This window comes from Colletotrichum acutatum, assembly GCF_030867785.1.
Source record: "Colletotrichum acutatum strain CBS 112980 chromosome Unknown BDZ83scaffold_186, whole genome shotgun sequence".
Classification (NCBI taxonomy): domain Eukaryota; kingdom Fungi; phylum Ascomycota; class Sordariomycetes; order Glomerellales; family Glomerellaceae; genus Colletotrichum; species Colletotrichum acutatum.
In genome coordinates this window covers 1-21,746 of record NW_026849180.1, presented here as the reverse complement: position 1 = coordinate 21,746, position 21,746 = coordinate 1, and the positions used below count along the sequence as shown (strand labels likewise).

General features: G+C 50.9%; 9 protein-coding genes across 9 annotated transcripts; 5 read left to right on the top strand and 4 right to left on the bottom strand.

Moving 5' to 3' along the window:
- Positions 1 to 544: 544 nt before the first annotated feature.
- BDZ83DRAFT_684055 (FAD binding domain-containing protein) lies at positions 545 to 3,413 on the bottom strand. Its single transcript, XM_060511234.1, has 3 exons — positions 2,840 to 3,413; positions 1,286 to 2,766; positions 545 to 1,174 (listed from the first exon to the last, which is right to left on the bottom strand). Exons 1-3 carry the CDS (start codon positions 2,968 to 2,970, stop codon positions 879 to 881), a joined length of 1,908 nt encoding a protein of 635 aa, XP_060358485.1. The 5' UTR covers positions 2,971 to 3,413; the 3' UTR covers positions 545 to 878.
- Positions 3,414 to 3,731: 318 nt separating this feature from the next.
- On the top strand, positions 3,732 to 5,836 carry BDZ83DRAFT_757835 (amidase; the record flags this gene model as incomplete). Its single annotated transcript, XM_060514950.1, has 7 exons — positions 3,732 to 3,952; positions 4,057 to 4,078; positions 4,136 to 4,143; positions 4,245 to 4,509; positions 4,594 to 4,788; positions 4,876 to 5,235; positions 5,288 to 5,836. 7 exons carry the CDS (start codon positions 3,732 to 3,734, stop codon positions 5,834 to 5,836), a joined length of 1,620 nt encoding a protein of 539 aa, XP_060358484.1.
- Positions 5,837 to 6,265: 429 nt separating this feature from the next.
- Positions 6,266 to 7,557, bottom strand: BDZ83DRAFT_592137 (polysaccharide deacetylase; the record flags this gene model as incomplete). The annotated part of the gene is made up of 6 exons (XM_060506505.1): positions 6,266 to 6,376; positions 6,438 to 6,565; positions 6,627 to 6,679; positions 6,743 to 7,298; positions 7,379 to 7,458; positions 7,532 to 7,557. The coding sequence occupies 6 exons, from the start codon at positions 7,555 to 7,557 to the stop codon at positions 6,266 to 6,268; spliced, it is 954 nt and encodes a 317-aa protein (XP_060358483.1).
- A 1,043-nt stretch (positions 7,558 to 8,600) lies between these two features.
- On the top strand, positions 8,601 to 9,474 carry BDZ83DRAFT_757833 (short chain dehydrogenase; the record flags this gene model as incomplete). Its single annotated transcript, XM_060514949.1, has 3 exons — positions 8,601 to 8,609; positions 8,662 to 9,365; positions 9,423 to 9,474. The coding sequence occupies 3 exons, from the start codon at positions 8,601 to 8,603 to the stop codon at positions 9,472 to 9,474; spliced, it is 765 nt and encodes a 254-aa protein (XP_060358482.1).
- Positions 9,475 to 9,933: 459 nt separating this feature from the next.
- BDZ83DRAFT_592195 (cytochrome P450) lies at positions 9,934 to 11,451 on the top strand (the record flags this gene model as incomplete). The annotated part of the gene is made up of 1 exon (XM_060506510.1): positions 9,934 to 11,451. The coding sequence occupies one exon, from the start codon at positions 9,934 to 9,936 to the stop codon at positions 11,449 to 11,451; it is 1,518 nt and encodes a 505-aa protein (XP_060358481.1).
- A 379-nt stretch (positions 11,452 to 11,830) lies between these two features.
- On the top strand, positions 11,831 to 13,594 carry BDZ83DRAFT_145814 (putative alcohol dehydrogenase). The gene is made up of 2 exons (XM_060501304.1): positions 11,831 to 12,370; positions 12,420 to 13,594. The coding sequence occupies exons 1-2, from the start codon at positions 12,209 to 12,211 to the stop codon at positions 13,326 to 13,328; spliced, it is 1,071 nt and encodes a 356-aa protein (XP_060358480.1). The 5' UTR covers positions 11,831 to 12,208; the 3' UTR covers positions 13,329 to 13,594.
- Positions 13,595 to 14,683: 1,089 nt separating this feature from the next.
- Positions 14,684 to 16,104, top strand: BDZ83DRAFT_592153 (acyltransferase; the record flags this gene model as incomplete). Its single annotated transcript, XM_060506508.1, has 2 exons — positions 14,684 to 14,854; positions 14,977 to 16,104. 2 exons carry the CDS (start codon positions 14,684 to 14,686, stop codon positions 16,102 to 16,104), a joined length of 1,299 nt encoding a protein of 432 aa, XP_060358479.1.
- A 141-nt stretch (positions 16,105 to 16,245) lies between these two features.
- Positions 16,246 to 17,462, bottom strand: BDZ83DRAFT_735588 (2OG-Fe(II) oxygenase superfamily protein; the record flags this gene model as incomplete). Its single annotated transcript, XM_060512970.1, has 3 exons — positions 16,246 to 16,599; positions 16,682 to 17,349; positions 17,426 to 17,462. 3 exons carry the CDS (start codon positions 17,460 to 17,462, stop codon positions 16,246 to 16,248), a joined length of 1,059 nt encoding a protein of 352 aa, XP_060358478.1.
- Positions 17,463 to 18,614: 1,152 nt separating this feature from the next.
- Positions 18,615 to 19,988, bottom strand: BDZ83DRAFT_757829 (Rieske domain-containing protein; the record flags this gene model as incomplete). The annotated part of the gene is made up of 3 exons (XM_060514948.1): positions 18,615 to 18,818; positions 18,882 to 19,107; positions 19,177 to 19,988. 3 exons carry the CDS (start codon positions 19,986 to 19,988, stop codon positions 18,615 to 18,617), a joined length of 1,242 nt encoding a protein of 413 aa, XP_060358477.1.
- Between the last annotated feature and the right edge of the window lie 1,758 nt (positions 19,989 to 21,746).

Sequence of the window (21,746 nt, the reverse complement as noted above, 5' to 3'; positions counted from 1 at the left end):
CAAAATGGGGATATGGAGATGATTGCCGTGCTATCACTCGCTCACGGCCGGTACGGAGTATGGGTATCTATCTAAAGATGCCGCAAGGGCGTGGGCTCTCTATCTCTTCCCTTTCACCCGTCACCGACGGTGTGTGTATCGCCCCAATCCGAAGAGCTCTATTCGTCTATTTCCTCACGGGACGAGAGAGAGAGAGACTTGTACCAGGGATTTATCCCAGAGATTACGGGTCCCCACCCCCACTTTGGCATGCACGGCCTGTTCCAAAACTGACATTGACTCCATTTCGGCTAGGATGTCCGACATGGGCTCTGCCAATCAAGACTACCACGCACCGCGTCAAGCCCGCGTTTAGAGTTCAGAAAACAAGGAAAAACGATTCGACAAACCCTCCCGCACTGCATAGCGTGCGAGTGATGATTTCATAGATGCGGGTTGGCTGTGGTCCGGGGATGGGCACGCAATTCTGAAGAAACCCATATTAAAATGTCTGCAGAGGAAATTTCTGCAAATTCGAGGGACTAATGACATAAGAGAAAACAACATGGGACTTTGTCAATTGCGCCTATTTCATTTTGAGGCCAGAATAAACGATGTACTTTGTAGTAATAGCCGCAAAGACGACTCATGCTTGTTGAGCTAACATAACAGTCTACATGGGTCTTGGGCCATGTCTCGCCTGAATTACCTGTAGCTCACTATCAGTCTGATATTTTAAAGTACATACGTCACACGTGTACGCCCAGTCCTTTCAACGGGTTAATTAACTCAGATCGACCGGTCTCACTGTAGGACCAGCTGATGCTACATGTACATACATACTGCTTCTCGTTTGCCCACACCGCTCTGCCATGAAGTCGCACCGCATGAAGCGCGATTTAATAAGTGTCCGGCGCTTGTAAGAAACCGCCGAAGTAGTCATCCAGCCATTGCGCCGCCATCCCACCGGTGCCGCTTTCGCTTGCCTGCCAGCGGCCGATGGCACCCACGTAGCCGTCCGGTCGAACGACGATGAGGGAAGCCTCGTCCGTCCCGAGACCCCCAAGCCACTTGTCTGTACAGGAGCGTCCCTGTGTATCCAGAGGTGCTACATCGTCGAGGTAGATGGTCCAGGCACTCTGTGAGAATACGGGAGGAAGCGAGGAGATTTCAAAGTTCTCCTTTTCCGTAGATGCTGGAACACAGAGTCAGCAGCGACACTTCATTGGCTACGTGGAGGGCGCGGAGCCTCCTCCGACGTGGAGAACTGGTAAAGGACACCGAAAGAGGATGGGAATCAACTTACTGATGAGCGCAAATGTGCACAATTGACTGACGGATGTATATCTCTCAGGGCGTACATGAATATCGTCCATCCGACTGGCGCGTGGCTTCACCTTGTACGACTGCGCCGCCGCTGCGGAAAGTCTCGACACCAATGAAGATGCAGATGCGACGCCGGTGCTGAAGTCACGCAGAAAAGAGACACCCGCAGCGCTAGAGACGTCGTTCAAGACGGCGTAGATGCGGAACTGGCTCAGAACCGGAATATCGAGCTGCACATCGATAGGGCAAGCATCGATATAACGGGTAGCCTTTGCAGGCGGGAGATTACATCCCGGCTTCGCGGCACCCTTGACGCCGTCATCCCGATCCCGGTTGAGCTCGTTCTCGCCATACTCGACCCCGACGCCCGAAATGAAGCGCGTGTTCGTCTTGAAGTTGTCTGCCAACCGCTTCGCGTCTCCGCGAGCGATCTCGTTGGCGTGCTCAAAGTCGAAGTTGATGAGATCGTGCGCAATCTTCTTGCGCTCCTGCTCGTACGTCGCAAGCAATACGTCGCCCTTGGCGAGCCCGCGCAGCGCGAGGTTAAGCTTCCACCCGAGGTTCCAGGTGTCGTGGATGCTCGTGTTCATGCCCTGCGCCGCTTTGGGACTGTGCGTGTGGCTGGCGTCGCCGGCGATGAAGGCGCGCTGGGCCGGGTCTGAGAAGCGGGCGGCGACGCGCTGGGCGACTTGGTAGTTGCCGAACCATTCTACGGAACGCCATTTGACGTTGTAGGGCGAGAGGATCAGGCGGGCTTGTTCCATCACATATTCTTCTCCCAGGTCTTTCGAGGATGTTGACGATTTCATTTCGATGTAGAAGCGCGTCATGTTGCGTTCGCGGGGGATGATGAGGATGGAGCCGTACTTCTCAGAAAAGACTACCGTCTTGCTCCAGAGGTCGGGGAAGTCGGTCTCTAGTTCTCCATCGAGGACACCCCATACTGAAGCATGCGGTGAACCTTGGGCGAATGTGTCGGGGATGCTCTTTCGAACGAGAGATCGAGCGCCGTCACATCCCACAAGGAACTCCGAGTTGATGGATGTCTTTCCTTCCCCTTGCCGATCACATTCAATGCTCAATGAGCCATCGTCCAAAGTGCTGTAAGCCTGGAAGCTGTGACTACGTTTCACTTCGACGCCGCTCTTGCGAAGGTCATCAATAAAGACACCTTCAATCATGCCCTGGTGACACAACAAGATGTAGGGTTGCAAGAGATCCACAACAGATGGAGGGTAGTGAATCGAGCGACTCAACCGGTGCAGGTCAGAATCACTGGAGCTCTGCCACATGCAGATGTCGTGGACCTTAACACCGGTGCGGAATAGCTCGTCGCCGAGGCGCAGCATCTGCAGCGTCTCAATCGACTTTGGCTGAATTCCATCCGCACGGCCTACTGTAGTCTGATCTGGCCTTTCGTCAATGACTTGGACCTTTTGGCCGAATCTCGCCATGAGAGATCTGTGTTGGCATGTTAGCACGGAGAAGCTGGCCGGGCGTGCGGAGCGGATATCGGATGGAGTGGGGCACAAACCCGAGCATTAAGCCGGCTGGTCCGGCTCCGACGACGCAGACATCGGTTTTGGACGTGTGGCCATTTTGGTGCGAGCCGTTTGTGTGGCCATTGGTTTGTGAGCTCACAGGAGTTGATGAGCTTGTTGTCATGTTTGCTTCGATTGCCGACCCGAAGTCGTTGTGTGGCTGTGGTGTCTATGGAAGTCTTTGAAGAACGGACGTTTTCTTGTGTAGATATGGTTGGATCCCGTATGATGCTCTCACTACCTACGTGATTATTCGTTTGAACCGAATGAGACTGTATAAAGGTACTCAGTCTTGCCTTATCCTCGCCTCAAAAACGAATCATCTCATCATCCAGGGTGGTTCGATCTTCGGCCGATGTCGATGCAAATTAACATCCCCCATCATTCAATGCAGAGGAAGCCAGCTCTTTCCTAACTGCTGACTGATGAACAAACCTAGCACCATTGACTCCAATTCCACCCACTCTCCTAGCTATAGCTTCATGTTCCCTATCGGAACCCCTCTCGATCCCCCACTTACGAACTTGTGTGTTCGCCGCACAAACCAAGTCGCGGGGTCAGTGGAGCAATCCGCGGGGAAACATACCAAAGCAATCGCGGGCTATCCAACATGCGAAGCTCCACTGATAAGCCCAAGTGGCCGATGGAGACATCCCGAGCGAGGGCGGAGTCGGACGACGATTCCGCCAATCAAGTGGCTTATGCTCCGAAGATCGGCATCCCGAACATCGTCGGCAAGCCGGGCCCGCTTCGGTTTAGTGTTTGGCACCATCGTGACAACAGCTTTGCGGTATTTGGCGACTCGGCCAAAGAATGAAGATATTGAGAGACATACTGCGAAGTGACGAGAACGTAGTTCAAGGAAGTTTGAAACAGGCACAAACAATGACGCAAATCACGATCCCTGAGCCGGCACAAGCTTGGCAAGATGTCGTATCTAAGAAGAGACAGCTTCGGGCTGAAGTTATCTCAGCATCCGTTGGAGGCTCAACGAACGATCCGAAAGATCTTGGGATCACGGCTATAGCTGAAGCCTCCCAACTTGTCTCGAAAATCTCACGTGGTGAGGTGACGAGCGAAGACATTGTGAAGGCCTACATTCGGAAGTATGTGGATAAGCAACCAACACGCGCCTGCAATTGCAGAGCCTCTTCCCTTTCCGTGCATCTATCGTGGAAATTGATACTGATGAGTCTTCAAATATTAACAGGGCTTCTGAGGTGCACAACAAGGTATGGCTCTCATCCGAAAGTGACGAAGTCTGTGCTAACTCAAACATGTCTTAAAAGACGAACTGGTACGTTTCGAGATTTTGAACTTGGGCGGACCTTTTGCTTCGGCAAATATTATTCGCCTTTCTTCTTCAAGTACGCTAATATCTGTTGCGCGTCAATGTAGTTTGACGGAAATCGTGTTTGATGATGCCCTGAAGCGGGCTAAGGAGTTGGATGCCTACTTCACCGAACACGAGAAGACCGTTGGGCCCTTGCATGGTGTGCCAGTCACTCTCAAGGACCAATTCAATGTCAAAGGATACGACACAACTCTTGGATACGTTGGCCGGTCCTTCAAACCTGCCGCAGACGATGCCGTTGTCGTCAAGATGCTTCAATCTCTGGGCGCCATCGTCATTGCGAAAACAAATTTGCCACAGAGCATCATGGTAAGTAGTTGGACATGTCCTTACTCTCTCTGACTACGAGTGTCTCTGCTTTGGTAAAATGAAATGAAGCTCACATCGTGACAGTGGTGTGAGACGGACAACCCTCTTTGGGGCCTGACCACCAACCCCAGGAGCAAGGATTATACCCCGGGTGGGTCAACCGGGGGCGAGGCAGCCTTGCTTGCTTCCGGTGCAAGTATGCTTGGTTGGGGGACTGATATTGGAGGAAGCATTCGTATTCCGTCTCACATGATGGGAACGTACGGCTTCAAGCCTAGCGTGAGTCTGATTACTGGCAACCTCGGAACTCACTTGGCTTCACGCGAGAATTGACCAAGTATGGAGCATCACTGACATCCTGTTCAGAGCGGACGCCTGCCCTATCGTGGAGTTCCAGTATCAACCGAAGGGCAAGAACATGTGCCTTCGTCAATAGGCCCCATGGCCCGCAGCTTGTCCACAATCCGCCTCGCCATGGAGCAGCTGATCAACGCCAAGCCCTGGGACCTCGACGCTCGCTGTGCACCGGTTCCGTGGCGAGAGGACTTATACAAGGAGACTTGCTCCAGGCCTTTGACTATTGGAGTTCTCTATGATGACAATGTTGTTCAACCCCACCCGCCATTAACACGGGTTCTCCGTTCCGCTGTAGAGCGCCTGCAAGCAGCGGGCCACGAGGTCTTGGAGTGGAATGCAAATTTGCACGAAGACTGCATAAGAATAATGGTAAATGAAACCCAATCTGACTTCCGCGAAACCTTTTGACCGTCGTTTCAAGGACCTCTTTTACACGGTTGACGGCGGCGAAGATATTCGCAAAGACGTTTTGGCTGGTGGAGAGCCCTTCATCCCGCACGTCGAGAAGCTTCTTAACCGGGGAAAGCCGATTTCAGTGTACGACTACTGGCAGCTTAACAGACGCAAGTGGGAGTTGCAGCAGGCATACCTAGAAAAGTGGCAATCCATCCGCTCGCCCAAGACTGGTCGCATGATTGATATCCTACTGCTGCCACCTATGCCACATTCAGCTGTGCCACATGGGGGTTGTCGATGGGTGGGCTACACCAAGGTGTGGAATTTCCTCGATTACCCTGCTCTGGTCGTTCCTGGAGGCCGGGTGAGTGAGGAGGACGTCAATCAGCCATGGGCGGAGGAAGTGAGGGGAGTTGAGGACGAGTGGAACAGGAAGTTGTGGGAGGATAACAAGGAGACGATGGCATCTCTTGGTTTGCCCGTAGGACTTCAGATCGTTGGTCGCAAGTTGGAGGAGGAGATGGTGCTTGCAGCTGGGAAGATCATCGATGACATCCTCAAGGATAAGAGCTAGATTGCATATTGGCATTAAAGTAGGGACTTCAAGTTTCAACGTGATTCAGGAATCCTGTACGTTTGAATCGGGTAATACTTAGTAGGTGAATCTGAAAGCTCAACACACACGGGTTCTAGACTCATGCAGACTACTTGACCGACAGGCATCGCCATGGGCAACGAACAATCATACATAGGCCTGAGAATCTGTGCCTTAGTTTCAGCAGAGTCTTCCCATGTCATATCAGGTGCCTGCCAGGTGACTAGTCCATTTAAAGAGTCAAAATTTAATCAGCGGTCAAGCCAATGCGCTGGGACCAGGAAAGTGGACTTGATACTTCCGAATGCGGGTCATTAAAAGTTTTATCATATTGCATATCATCCTCGAAGAAGCAGTTTGGTAATGACTTGACAGGTTAAAGCTTGGTACTCGTGAGGCTACGTAAATCTATGATTGTGTCTTCTTCCATTCCTCGTACTTCTTCATAACCTCTTCCTGGGTGGCAGGCATCAAGCCACCTTCAGGCGCAGGGTTCTTGGACTTGAAATAGTCGCTCATCTATTGGCACATGAGCATCAGCATACACTCATACATTATAAAGAGTGGGGGTGGAACCTACCTCTCCCATGGTCACCCACTCAACGCCTTCGTGCTTGTTGATGTGCTCAATGATCCGCTCGTGCATGAGTAGCACGTGAGGCCGACCCGAAACATCGGGATGGATGGTCATAGGGAAGATGAACTCATCTTTGAACAAGGATTAGTCCACAAAGCCTTATTCGTCTAACAGGGGGGTCCCTCAACTTACCATACTCTCGGTAAAAGTAGTCGAAGTGGTCTCGCCAGATGTCTTCAACATCCCTGTTGGAAGGCAAGATCAGCCAGCGCCCTCATAATCCACATGAATGTAACTCAAAGACTTACCTCGGGTTCACCCAACCGTGTGAGTTTGCAGAGTTCTTCATAAACATCATCGGTGGAAGGTCATCAATGTACCAAGATCCGGGAATCTCGACTAACCCCGTCTCTTTGCCCTTTACCAAAGGCTTCATCCACTCCTCTGCCTTTTTGGTATAATCGATCTTGGTCCAGCTGTCACCTGTCCTCAACCAATATGCTTGGCAGTCGTGGTGCGACATGGAGTGATCATACTCGATACCGTAGCTCAGCATCAGCTCAGTACCTTCTTCGCTCGTCTCCCACCACGGGGCAACGCTGCCCTTGGGCGGCTTGCCGCAGAACTCTGTCAGCATCTTCCACGTCTTGTCCAGAACGTCGCGCTGCTGCTCTAGCGTCATGTCGACAGGGTTCTCGTGGCTATACCCGTGCAGGCCGATCTCGTGGCCTGCATCCCGCACCATGGCGCATTCTTCTGGGAACGTTTCCAAAGAGTGGCCAGGGATGAACCAAGACGCTTTGATGTTGTACTTTTCAAACAGCTTCAAGAGTCGACGGGTGCCAATGGTCCCAGCCCATAGACCTGTTCAAACTCCGCCAGGTTAGCGGTGTACATTCCAGCAGCTGTTGAGACGGCTAAGACTCTCCACGAGTACCACTAACCTCGACTGATATCACTAGTACTGTCTTCACCACCATATGACCCGAGCCAGCCGGCAACGGCGTCGATATCCACACCGTAGCTACGGCAATGGCCATGTGAGTACGCATGCATACGTGACAGAAATGCCGCGTTTTGTTCCAAGAACCACTTACCAGACGAGAACCTTCTTCTTCCCCATTGTTATTGATAGAAGATTGTGCTGATATAAAATTGAGTAAGTGGAAGTGGTGGTGAGTTTGTCTGTGTACCACCTAAACACTTTGTGATTGAAGGTAGACTTTATGCTAAGAGCTTTTTCAGTCTGTATCACTCAAGCCATCCCATGAAGCACCACCTGTCGTTACTTTGATATCCAGACCAACTCGGAGGCACCAAAACTCAAGCTCGTGGAAGCTTCTCCGCAGGTAGAAAAGGTCTCTACGCTAACTTGCCAGTTCCCCGTCAGTTCAACTGCATCTACGCTTATCGTCGCGGCATCGTCTAGAATCTCCCCATTCTTGATCTCCAATGTGTGTCCCGCAGATCTTAGACGTACGGATGCCTCCACCACGTAATCGTCTTATTGCACCCTTTTCCTAGTTTCATTGCTTTGGCATCGATGGTTGTTGGTCATTCCACTTCTGCACTGTCGTTGTCCTACTGATCGACCCCGCCCCCACTTCCACCCTTGACTTCTCCATTTTCCACTTTTGAATGTCCCCATTCCTCAGAACCAAGCAACTTTCCGTATCTCGCAGCAAAGATAAGATAGAGATGGCCAGCTGCATTGAAACTCCAGATTGCAAGCATGATTCGACGCATGGGGAATGAATGTTGGCGTGTTTCAATGCATCAACTATTGAAGCATAAGGAAGGATGGGGTATGACAGCCCGTTGAAAGCGTCTACATACCTGCGCCGATGCTAGGCGCTAGAATGGGGGTTGAATTTGCAATCGGGTTGAACACTCGGCAAACTAGCAGTGCAGTGATACTTGTGGAACGGGAACAACCGCCGTCTTAAGTAATTCGCCGATAGTGTCACCAGAACGGCACTGAAGCTATGAATATTCCAAGCTCGTTGCAAGTGTAGTTGTCAATACCGATATGCAATCTCATTTCACTTTCTCGCATGCCTAGACCCTATCTCGACTTTGGCAACATTATTGGAATCCTTACGAACATCCAGTCTTATTTGCTTACTGAAACTTGTGTGAGCCGCAAAGCCATCTGATAATATTAAAATGTCCAAGGTATGTCAGAAACTCAGTACCATCTCGACCTAGCCAATATTGATGGGTGAAGTTTTCGCTCAAAGGCCGGGTTGCCGTAGTCACTGGCGGTGGCCGAGGTTGTGGATTGGCATTCGCGCAAGGTCTCGCCGAGGCCGGGGCAGATGTTGCCATTTTTGACCTGATAGATCCGGAGCCATCTGCCTTTGAGCAACTGTCTTCTGCGAACGGGGTCAAAGCAAAAGCATATGTTGTCGATGTAACATCTATCTCCAGCTTGGAGAAGGCTTTCGCAGCTGTGGCAGCCGACTTTGATGGCAAGCTCGACATTTTCGTCGCTTGCGCCGGTGTGAACAAAAACGTTGAATTCCTTGACACCGAAGAGGCAGACTTTGACAGACTGTATGGCGTCAACTGTAAGGGCCTCTACTTTTCAGCCAAGATGGCCGCCAAGGCAATGATTGCCAACGGCACTAAGTGCGGAAGCATAATCTTTGTTGCAAGTATCGCATCGTACATGGCCATCCGCTCCCAACGGTCTACTGCATACTGCGGCACAAAGGGAGCAGTACGAGCGATGGTCGCTCCGATTGCTGCCGAGCTGAACAAGTATGGAATCCGAGTCAACTCCATCTCGCCTGGCTATGTGCGGACAGAAATGACGGCTCCCTTTCCTGATCTTCTTGAGGGGTGGAAGGATGAGATTATGAATGGCAGGGTAGCGGAGCCTGACGATATCAAGGGAGCCTGCGTCTTCTTGGCGAGCGATGCCAGCAAGTGAGTTGAATCTCTGATGGACACCGATGTACAACTAAAGTGCTAAAATTCGGACAGATACTGCCAGGGAAGCGATATCTTGGTTGATGGTGGCGTGACAAAGTGGTAGATTGACTTTTTTCTGCTTAATTTGAATGGAAAGACATTTCCACTTTCCGCGAGTTTAGGTGATTAGCTTTGAATTGTGCATGAATTTGGCGGGAAGCGGTAACGTATCCATTGAAGCGTTCTAATACAAACTTGCACATACACAAGATGCGAATTATTAACAAAGTCATGGATGATACCAAAATGAGGGCAGATGTAGTGTTTGAATCTTTATTGCCTCTTTGAGACGTCTGTAATGCAGTTCAATCACTTCAGCTGCATGCTTATCTCTAGTAGCGTCACGTGCTTTTCGCCTGCATATTGTCTCTTCAACTGTCATGACGTCTGTATCTGACTCATCAATGCAACGAATCATCGCACTTAGTTTACAAATAATAGTCATCCTCATCTGTTGACCTGCTTCAAGCCGCTATTTCTCATTGACATTCGGGTTCCTAGACTGGAACGCAACTTCGAAGCAATGGGTCTTTTCGCCGACCTATTGGCCATTTTCGCCAAAAACTCGCTCAAACTCTCACTCGTTACCCCATTGGCTACGCTTTCCATTTACGTCTTCTACAACATCTTCCTCCACCCACTACGCAAAATCCCGGGACCTTGGAAAGCAACAATCTCTCCATTATGGCTATGGTACCACTCGTACGCAGGCGATGAAACGACCTCGGTCGAAGCCTTGCACAAGGTTTATGGTCCAGTCGTTCGAATCAGTCCTAATGATGTTGACATAAGCGACGGAGCGGCTCTTGCACCGATCTACTCCGACAAGGGAGGATTCTTAAAAACAGCATGCTATAGCAATTTCGACTTTAGCGGTCATCCGACGATATTTTCGGCTCTAGATCCCGCGCACAGGGCCGTCAGATCAAAAGCCGTTGTCAGCATGTTCAGCCCAGCGTCTATTCGAAAGGAAGGTGACCAGATACTGAGATCCTGTGTTGACAGGTTGATGGCGCATATCGGACACGAAGCAACTGCAGGCAAACCCGTCAACATGCTCAATATCGGCAGATGTCTAGCTCTTGATGCAGTGACGGAGTATCTCCTAGGCAAAACATATGGCGGTATTGCCGAGCTGGAGGCAAGCAGGAGCGCTAGCGACTCAAGCAAGCTCTCTGCCAGCGAATTTGTGGATACCTTTGTCGCAGTTGGGAGATTCTTCTTGCTTCCCAATTGGATCTTTCATGCCTTCGAGTGGGCTCTCCCGAAGGTGTTTCCGGATGAGAAGGTTGACGAGTCGATGGAACTCGTGACAAAGTTCTGCGATCAGGTCGTCGCCGAGGCCGATCTAGAGAAAGATCAAACGTACCAAGCTCGGCTACTGCGAGCTGGCATCAGCAAAGAAGAAGCTGCTGTTCAGTGTATGGATTTGATGTTTGCCGGTACCGACAGTACTGGTATGAATTTTGGTGCCATCTGCTGGCATTTGGCAAAGTCGCCCTCGACATATCAAAAGCTCAAAGACGAGCTTGCATCGCCAGAGGCAGCGCAAGCTGACCCGCAAACTCTTCCCTATCTGCGTGGCGTGGTGCGCGAGGGTCTTCGGATGTCCATGGCAAACCCGACTCGGCTTCCACGCGTTGTGCCGCCCAGCGGATTCTCATTCACGACCGAGCTGCCTTCTGGAGAAGCTGCGACTTTTGAGTTCCCAGGCGGAACTTGGATCGGATGTGCACCGTTCAGCCTGCATTTCAACGACGCTATCTTCCCAAATCCGCATGAATTCCAGCCAGAACGATGGCTTGAACCTAGCGAGGAAATGCTGCGCGATGCCATTCCATTTGGACTTGGGCCGCGGCAGTGTATTGCTCGAAACCTTGCTTCAAGTGAGCTCTTCTGGGCAGTCAGAGCTCTAGGTATATCTGGGGTGCTGGGTGGGGCTAGAACAACAGGGCTGATGAAGGATGGGATCATTGTTGACGAGTGGTTCAACTCAAAAGTTCCTGGACATGCTATTGAGCTGATATGGGAATCATCTTAGTGAGAACTCGTAACAGCAACGTCACCAGGGCGAATTCGGAATATCTTGGTGTTAGGCTCGGGGACAATCAAACAACTCTCATTTCCAAGCTGTGTTGGAGAAAGCGAGTAAGGCCAAAGGCTAATCGAGTTTGCATTGACATCCAAGCTGTTTCGGAACTGAAAGGGCTTGAGACAGGTTCGGAAGATGAACTATACAGCCATAGACTTGTTAATAACGCAAGGCGTCCTGCTGATCCGCCGCAAAACCCTTGATCGAACTTTGGGACGGAAATAAGACCGGGGCAACTGGCCGCGAAATTTCGGCCTTAAGTCAGTGACGTACTGCGTCAAACATCCTAACGTAGACCAAGGATGCTAAGGATGCTTTGACCATACCGGCTAATATTTCAACGCGAGTCGTTTGGGTTGGCCCGAGTCGTCCGAGCCCCGGGACCGGCTTCACGGCCCCGATTTTACGCCTTGGCACGGACATACGGACCAAAGCGGACGAAATCCGGACGAAAAAGCGGATGAAAATGGGACCATGATGCTGCAACTACGCAAAAGCTGGATCTCTTCTGAGTTGGCCCCCACAGCTAGCAAAACCGTTAAAACTGCTCAGGGCGAAGATGAGGGGCCAGTGAGGAACTCACTCGTTATCACTACTTGTACAGCAAAGATCTCGCATCCATACATATCTTCCGCCTAGAAATTTAGGCACCACAGCTCGGAAGCCATAGCTCCTCTCTCCACCATTATCAAAGCCCCAGCCCTCCATGTCTCGCAGGTGGATCTTGACTGGCCAAAGCGGCTTTGAGACAAGCCTCAAGTACGAGGAAGACGTACCGCAGGCCGATAAGTTGGCAGCTCACGAGGTTCTGGTGGAGCTGCACAGTGCTAGCTTGAACTATCGCGAGCTCGCAATCGCAGATGCGAAGGCAAGTAAACTTCAGCACTGCGAGCATCCATGTTCTAATAGTCATACAGGGTACGGCAGCCACCGCCGGCGCGATTCGACAACATGTCGTGCCTGGTTCTGATGGTGCCGGCATTGTCAAAGCGATTGGCAGTTCCGTAACGGCTTTCAAGATCGGTGACCACGTCGTCACTCACCTAGCTCCTAAGCATGCCGAGCGTTGCGGTGATGATGAATTGCCGATCTACCAGGATATCGTGGAAGGTCTTGGCCAGACCATCAATGGAACTCTACAATCAGAAGGCATATTCACAGAAAGCGGGCTTGTTCATGTACCCAGATCTCTCGGCTGGCCAGAAGCTGCAACTTTGACTTGCAGTGGCCTCACAGCATGGAACGCACTCTTTGGCCTCAAAGGCAGAGAACCCCGTTCCGATACATGGGTGCTCGTCCAAGGAACAGGCGGTGTGAGCATTGCCGCTCTTCAGCTGGCAGTAGCTGCTGGGGCTACTGTTGTCGCCACGACTTCGTCCGCAGAAAAGGAGGAGAAGCTGAAGGCACTCGGCGCGAGCCACACGATCAGCTATCGAGAAAACCCCAAAGACTGGGGTGTCAAGACGAGGAACTTCACACCGAATCAGGCTGGCTTCGACATTGTTGTCGATGTTGCCGGCAACGACTCACTTTCTCAATCGCTCACCGCAGTGAATACAAACGGTGTGGTTGTCTCTGCAGGCTTGGTCGGAGGCAAAGCCGAGGTTGTGCCCATGCTGGCTGCTCTCATGCGTCCATGCATTGTCAGAGGTGTGATCTTGGGAAGTCGGGCACAATTCCGAGATATGGTTCGTTTCATCGAGGAGAAGCACGTCAAGCCGGTCGTCGATGACACTATTTTTGAGCTCGCGGAGGCAAAGGCTGCTTATGCGCGATTGAAGGAGAAGAAGCATTTCTCGAAGATTGTTATCAAAATTGACCACTGATGTGTGCACTGGCCGAGTTCAAGTATAAATAGGCGCAAACTGTTTCCAGTTCCTGATAGACTCCTCAAATATTCGAGGAGCTTCCATTGTCCTCGGAATCCGATTTCCCTAAAATCCCACACGAACGCCGGCCATTGCTGTATGAGAGTTCTACACGGGTTGTTGCCGTTACGCTTAAAATGTACCAGGCAAGAACTCAACTTAGAACATGGAGGGATATCCCTTCCATCTGTGAAGCTGTCAGATGGAATCGGTAAAAGAACGCGACAAAGACGTGTGCTTCCACATCAATGGCAGTCACTTCAATAAGACATGTAAGACATGTAAGACTTCTGCGTTCTCCGTTCTGATCAGGGCTGTACCGTGTACGACGCGACAACAACACTAGGAAATTCACCACGTTTGGTGTGACCGTCGGCAGCTTTGTCGCGACTTCGGTGTAACCCAATCGGCCAATAGTAAACGACAGGAAGTCTGTATTTGCCGTCGTCGGAAAGGTGACCGGGTACATGGTGCACGCGGTGCCCGCGGGGTTGGTCTCACTCACCGGAATCGCACATTTCTGACACTCGGAAAGTCGCCGTCTTGGCATGCCCAAGGAAAGTATACATTCCGTCCGAACATGTTGAGAACATCCAGAGAATGCGAAAGTTAACAAGCGCGTATCTCTATTATATGCTTTTCCAATTGATCAGATCAGGTCTCAATGAGGGCATTCCCCAGTAGTTGGGGGCTGATGATCGGACCAGGATGGCTTCTCCCTTGAGCGACGATAAAGCTCCAAGTAGATACGAAAGAATGACCTAAAAAGGTATAACGGCTGAGAAACTTTGAGTGTGAGGCCCTCGACAGTTTTCCAACTCAGACAAGTGGCGCAGGGCAGTAAAACCCCCTAGCATTTGGAGAAGCTTCAAGTGAAACATCGTGGCATGCAGAAAGCGCACCCTGCGCCCCGTGTCTAACTTGGGAAACTCTTGTCACCTTTATACTTTAAGCCTCGCTTTCGAGTCTTATCATCACCTTTCGGGTCTTTAATCCTCAGTATTTATTCCCCGTTTCAACATTACCTTGGACGCAGTCAAGAACAAGAAGGTCCAGTTAGTCTCTACTTTTGTTGACTCATCTTCCACTTAGCGAAGATGGAGAACATGAAGCTTGAGGATCCGGAGGCGGCTCATCCCATGCTCAAGCAGCCGCTCGAAAGGGTACGGGATTGGTTTTCCGGAGTCCGGGCTGGAGAATCGCATTACGGCTTGCTTCAAGGCAATGAAGCGGGCTCATCGACAGACCTGCCGATGGCAGAATCATCAGGGAGATCATCGCCCTTGGCAAGACTTTCGACCAGCTGGCGCCCTATGAGTCCAAAGGCCTTCTTCTGGTTGCTGGTGCCATCCTACATCGCTCGCATTTTTGGCCACGCCACGGAGAACTCGATAATCCCAGCTCCAAACAAAACATCATATCTAAATGGCCTTCGAGGCATTGCATCGCTTATCGTGGCCCTTCAACATACGATAGACGGAGATGTAAGTGACGAGGGTTTCTTTCTGCCCTTCCAGATTTTCTCAGACCCAAGCACCAATAGTCATATACCTGACAAGTATGAAGCTCTGGTTTGATCGATTTGACTGACAATGATATTACGCAGTACCCGCTCATTCATCGCGCATGGGGCGATAGCGAAGAAAGCGTCTACGTGGTCCAGCTCCCGTTCATTCGCCTCATACATAGCGGAGTATTCATGGTCTCGGTCTTCTTCGTCATCAGTGGCTTTGCTCTTACATATGGGCCTCTGAGCAAGTCTTACGCAGCACAAGGCGCACAAGGTGCACAGGGGCCCAACCCCATCAGCTCTTTCCCATCCAGCATTTTCCGGCGTCCGTTCCGACTCTTCCTCCCGACCATACCTATCATCGCGGTCTCTACCGCCTTGGTTCCCTTCAGCGCATTTTATGCCCTTAATAGCACCGAACCTATGGGGCCTGTCGCCGAGGGCTTCTGGAGCCATGTATACTATGTCTGGACCACACTGATAACTATCATTACCTCCGGCTCGGCCAACACTGTCATGCCCCAGGGTTGGACTTTGGCAGCTGAGTACCAAGGATCACTGCTTGTGTTCCTGGCTTGTATGGCTTTCATCAGAATGTCACCCATGGTGCGGTTGCCAGCGACCGTCCTACTCCTCATCTACTCCTTCAACCTCCAGAGAGCAACGAACTGTCTGTTCATCGCAGGCATGTTCATTGCCGATTTACGACTTTTCCGGGCGAAGCTACCAGAGTTACCAAAAATGGTTCGAACGGTTGTCACCGTCACATCATGGCTGATGCTGGTGCCCATCATCTTCTTGGGCTGCTGGCCGATGCATGGCGACGCCACCCAAGCCCCTATCTATTCGTGGTTTGCTGGCTTCAACACTTTCGGCTTTGGAGTGCATCAATTCTTCCAAGGCACATGTGCTGTGGCCCTGGTTCTATCATTGGAGAACCTACCTGTCTTACAGCACGTTCTCAACACGAAGCCGGTACTGTACCTGGGAGAAGTCAGTTTCAGTTTCTATCTAGTTCATTGGGGCTGTGGTAAGAATTTCCTTAGCTATGGTCTGAAGCTTAAGATGCTGGCAGCCGGGTATAGCTTGATTGTTTCGTGGGGCACGCTTTTTGTCGTCGCCATGCTGTCGATCATAGTGCTCGGGGACCTTCACTGGCGGCTCGTTGATCAGAAATCAGTGACCTTTTCTCACTGGCTGGCCAAGAGGCTTGGTGTATCTTGACTCGGGGAACAGGACTAGATATAATGCTTTCTTTAGTCATTCTTAGCATTGCCATCAATGATTGTCATCTCAAATTTTTAGAATCACACATTGCTACATTCTTTTGAAAAATTGTGTACATGCTCCCCTACCAATGACGCCTCAAGCAACAGCAATCTGCGCCGGTTGGGCTTCCTGAGCCTTGACTTTGTTAGCCGTAGCGTGCTCCAAACCCTGTTTGTACAATTGTGCTCTTCCATACGACTCTGCATACGAAGCAGAGACTGCCTGCTCAACTGTGACCGGTCCAAACTTGGCTGGCTGCGTCGCCGACTTGCAAGTGGGGATGCATTCAACCAGGTAATCTGGGTTGCCAGAGACAAAGACGGGGATGGAGTATCGCTCCTGGCCAGACTTGTTGATGACCCTGTGAATGTTGCTCTTGTACAATTCGTTGGTCCATCTTGCCATAAGGTTACCCAAGTTCACAACAAAGGCACCTTCAGTTGGTGGGACCTAGAAGTGGCTGGTCAGTATCATTGAGCTATGAAGCGGTCAAGAGTGGTGCTCTGCAGTGGGGGGTGGGGGTTCCACTTACGTCGATCCATGTCTCGTTCTTCTTGTCCCATACCTGCAAACCATCGACCTCATCCTGAAGAAGCATAGTTATGGCACCGAAGTCGGTGTGGGCACCAATTCCGCGAGTCAACTTCTCGTCCGCATCCTTGGGTTGCGACGGGTAGTGCAGAAGTCTCATTGTCGCCACAGCTCCATCCATGAACTTGGAAAAGTAGGTCTCCTCGAGGTCCAATGATAGTGCAATGACCCGCATGAGATCCGAAGCAAGTTTGAGAGCCGAAGAGTAGTACTCCATCGAGGAATCCCTGAAGCTCTGCAAGTCACTACCCAGACCCTCGGGCCACTGATTCGGTCCGCTGTTGAGCTTCTTGTTGATGAAGTAAGGGTGGTCCTCAGGGATCTCAGCACCGATGTAGAACCCTTCCTTGAGTTCTGGTTGAGTTCCCTCCTCGAGGATCTGTGACCTTAGCATCTCGTAGCCGCGGTTCCACGTTGTGTTCTCCTTGGCGACCTTTTGCTTTTCTTCGAGAGGCATAGCAAAGAACTTCTTGGCGCCGCTCATGGCGGCCTTCTGCTGCGCCAGAGGCACCGAGTGGCCTACTATCTGGAAGAAGCCATTGTACAGGCAGCTGTCGCGCACTTGGTCTACGACCTTTTGTTTCTGAAGAGGGTCCTCAGAGTAGAACCCTAGGAATGGACATCGCTGTTAGGACTTGGCTAACCCTTTTCGGCTGCTGCAGCACGATGTTCTTGGTAGACTCACCAGAAAAGTCAATGATTGGGATTTCGAGCGCTGCCATTTTGTCTTGATTAAGGATTGCCAGACCAAAGTTAATATCGTCTCTGAAAATGCCTTGGTCTGATGGTATGATGTTGGCTGACCTCAAGCTTGTGAGTGCTGGTATCAAATGTCTCTACAGCATCCCAATTTTGTCGCAACAGATCTTTGCTGATATAGCTGAAGTTGGTCCATGGGACGCTTTGAAGCCTCCTCACTCAAGACGTGTAAGCCTCAAGGTCATCCACCCCTCTCCCCTCGCGTCTCGGGTCCTCGTGCTCGCCCAGACTGGACTTCTGAAGAGTGGGGTGCAATGATAGCATCTGGTGTGGTTGCACCGTCTCACGGCATCGCCCGAGAGTAAGTTCTACAGCTCGAGATTGATACTACCTTACTCACTGATAAGAGTTGGTCGCACGAAAGTAGATTACTCGCCGCGGATGGTGCTCCGTTCTCGGCCTCAATCTCTCCCCCGCCGGAAAACCCACTTTCCCCTCATGCTACGGATAGATAAGATCTGCTCCAAGATAGCTGCTCCGACGACCCCAACAAATGCTCAGAGCTCCTGCATATGCATAATTATGCGAAGAGTTCCTTTGCAGAATCAGAGGTAATAGTAGAAGAATGTTGGTTGCCATGTGGCCCGGCCTTGCAAATACGTCGCAGTAAAGATGGATCAGTGGTTGGGTGAGAGCTGTGAAGTTCAGCAGTCGGAACCGTAGTTCTCCATGCTATGCATGCTTCGAACCCCACTCTTGGTAATAGTCGTTCTGGAGTCATGTGGCGAGTGAACTACAGTTCAAAATCCAATACAAACTTGTGGTTACCAAGCTGGAGGCTAAGTCTCAGTCAATTTTCCAAGGGATCAAGGGTCACAACGCTTTGCCAGAGGCAACGGCAAAACCTAAACAACATGCCCACACATCGATGCTCACGCTACTATCACTCAATCATCAGTCCTGCACCACAAGCAAGTCACCACGCCAGTCGGAGGAAAGACGCGTTGTCGTAGAGAGCTAGACTTCAATTTCGTTTGGTAGAATGGAGAACTAGATGCTAGGAAATCCATGAGACTAAACCAACGCTGAAAGTTCCATATGCCATCATACATCGTATTCCGTACAGCCAGGCCGTCCCGATATTGCTCATCACATGCACCGGCAGAGCGTATGGCTCACCAGGCTAGTTCCTCCCGACCACCGCAATTAGCTTTCTCGAGTTCTGAGCAGAAAGCTTCGTCTTCATTCAATTTCCCTGCGCGCGTCTGCCCGAGTAGATTTGGCGTGGCTGGCCAAATTTCCCTGCCTCCTTGCTCGAGTTCTCTTTGCCGGTGCTTCATGACCTCCTCTCTAACCGTATTTTGGAAATGAATGGGGCCCTGAGCGAATGCGTTAGTGTCTGTCTGTAATACCGGGAAAGTATCAAGAATTCGCTGTCTTACCCTCTCTTTTTCTGGATGTAGCTCGCCGCTAATGAAGACCCCGGCACTGAGGTTTTCCTGTGCGCCAATGCACAAATCTCGGTCCTCCTCTAGCACCTGCTTGTAGAACGCATTGATGGCGGCGAACTCAGCATCGGAGGAATTGTGCGAGCGATACACCTCGTTCTCGATTCGGGTCTTGGTCGCGCTGATCGGGATCATTCGCTGGATGTAGAAGAAGTTTTGACTACGCTATTCGTCAATTTATGCTCTTTTGTAATTGCCGCGACTTGATTCTCCACACCAAGCGACTTACGTGATTGTGACCGAAGTCGAGGGGTAAAAGAATGTAATCGAACGTCGAAACTCGTCTTCTTCGTCTTGAGCCTTCTTATTGATGATCTCGTGCTCCAAGCAACCCCCACTTGGCTTCACTTGATACTTCGTCAAGTCCGACACTCCCGCAATCAAGGGGTGTGATGTTGGGCAATGGTAGCACTCGTTGTAATTCTCAATGACAGCTTTCCAGTTGGCCTCTAGCTCCATATCCCAGACGTGGTCGTATTTGTAGCCCCCGGAAAAGTCGAAGTTTTGCATCCGCGGCTTCTGGTAGACACCGCCAAACTCGTCTTCCCACTTGACATCTGGTTCGCCTGCTTGGAGGTTAACCCAGATGAAGCCAGCGGTATCCACGCGAACGTGGATAGGGAGAAGGCCATTTTGGCTCTTATCAAAGCCGGTTACCGTATCGAATCTCGGCGCTTTGGCAAGATTGCCTTTGAAACCATATGACCAGCCGTGGTACTTGCAGCTCAGAATGCTCGCCTTGCCGGACTTCTTCTCGACGACAGGGTATGCTCGGTGGCGGCACACATTGTGGAAGCCGTTGATGTTACCGTCGCGGTCTTGGACGAGAAAGAAAGGGAAGTCGGCGTAGACGAAGGAGACGAACTCGCCCGCCTGCTTGAAGCGTAGCGAATGTGTCACCAGGATCCACTTTCTCGATATAATTGCTCTTCTCTCGAGCTGATGGAGTTCTGGGGACCTGTACCACGAAGCTGGAAGACTTCGTGAAGGCTCTGGCTTGGCATCGCTAGTTGCTGAAGAGAGTCCAAGGAAGCGCAACATGTCGTTGGGGCAGAGATGCAATGAAATGTGGATACTTGGTATAGAAAACGCAAAGAACTGTTGCACTAAAGTCTTTGATTGGGATCACAGTCTGAAAACTATGGGTACTGCATCTCTAATCCTGTTTCCCCTCGCGCCTTCATGTCTGATGGCCTCTGCTACTTTAAGACCGTATTTCGGAGGTATGGCTTTGGGCCAAGATTTAGTCTATTCCTTATTTATCAGAGGTGGGGAAGATGCTTTCGTGAGTTGCTTGATAATGCTATTGAGAATGGGGGTGGGGTTGGTGGCTATTAGGCTGAGGGGGCCGGACACGAGCATCCGGGTGATAAGAGGCATAAAGATCCGATAAAGGCAAGTCGGAGCAGGTCGGGCGCCGGAAATCATTTGCGAGGACCACCCAAACGCGCGGGGTATCGTCGATGTGGCAGATAGAGATAGAGTCTTTTTACCTATTTCAGTTGAAAATGGCGAGTTGACAAATATGATAAATAACGGAGAGATCATATTGGTCACCGCCACGAAGCTTGAAAAGAGGAGGAGCCGTGTCTAAGCGAAGATGGTGATTTGAAGTGTGCAAGACAGGCGACCTCGATTATGGTCGGATTGGAATACTACCATCACAATATTCTGAGACTACCAATGCTACCCCACGACTACAATCAGCAAATACTTCGTTTGAATACAATTGTAGAAACATGTGATAAACGGGAGTAGCTACATGCAACTGCCCACCAATGTACGGCTAGACGACCCATCTAAGTCCCTTGGTGATTCTAGATGTAGGTTCCACGTGACACAGAACTATAGTAGGCTACATGCGATGATCTTAGAACTCGACTTTGCGGATTGTACTTGGGTAAAGACTGATCTGATACGAGGATTTCCTCGAACGCATGAAGCATTCATGTCAAGCTCTAGCATTCAATTATCATCAAAATTCAGGCTACCTACTTACGTGAGGTCATTGCTGCCAAAATTCCCCCGGCTCTCTGCCCACAAGACCCAAGAACAGCACCACTAGACATGGAGCACTGTCTCTGCATTCTTGCCCCTCCAAGTATCACCAAAAGATCACATAAGGCTCTTGATTGGATGAAGAACGCCAGCCACTCTCTGAAAAACTGGAAACTGCTATCCTACAGTTTACGAACACGTGCGCAAAGTCGGATGCGGGCGGTGCAGCCTGAAATGCCCGACCCGTAATGGAATTCCATAAGTTTGACGATTGTTGCCACAGGTTGCCTCATGCAGGTTCACCAAGCCAAGCTGTACGACAGAAGCCGTTTGTGGCATCAGGCAGAATGGCATTCAAATTGGGCCGCCAGGCTCGATGGTTCGCCTGCGTCCAATACGTCAAGCTAAACGTGATTCGCTGTGGCACCAACTCTCCTCATATGTAAGCAATGCGGACGAAGCGCTGACAGGAACTCGCTTTGACCTGTCATATGACATTTCAAGAAAGCCTGAAGCTGCAGCTCGGTCTCGTGGGCCACCGCTGAGTCGAGCCATAGGTTATCGGTAGAGGTTGCCATATGTCATGATGCAGGCAGTGCAGCGGCTTTGCTTGGACGTGAGAGCGCCTTTGATTTGGCGAACAGTGTGGCTCAACCATTAACAATGCCTAAATTGTTGAGATCTGACTGCCTTGCACGATGATTCGCCAATGGATAAGACCAGATCGAGCCAGACGCGTGTTTTCACTGCCCGGTTCCAGCCCAAGATTGCCTTGCCTGATCTGACCCTCCACGGCGGCCG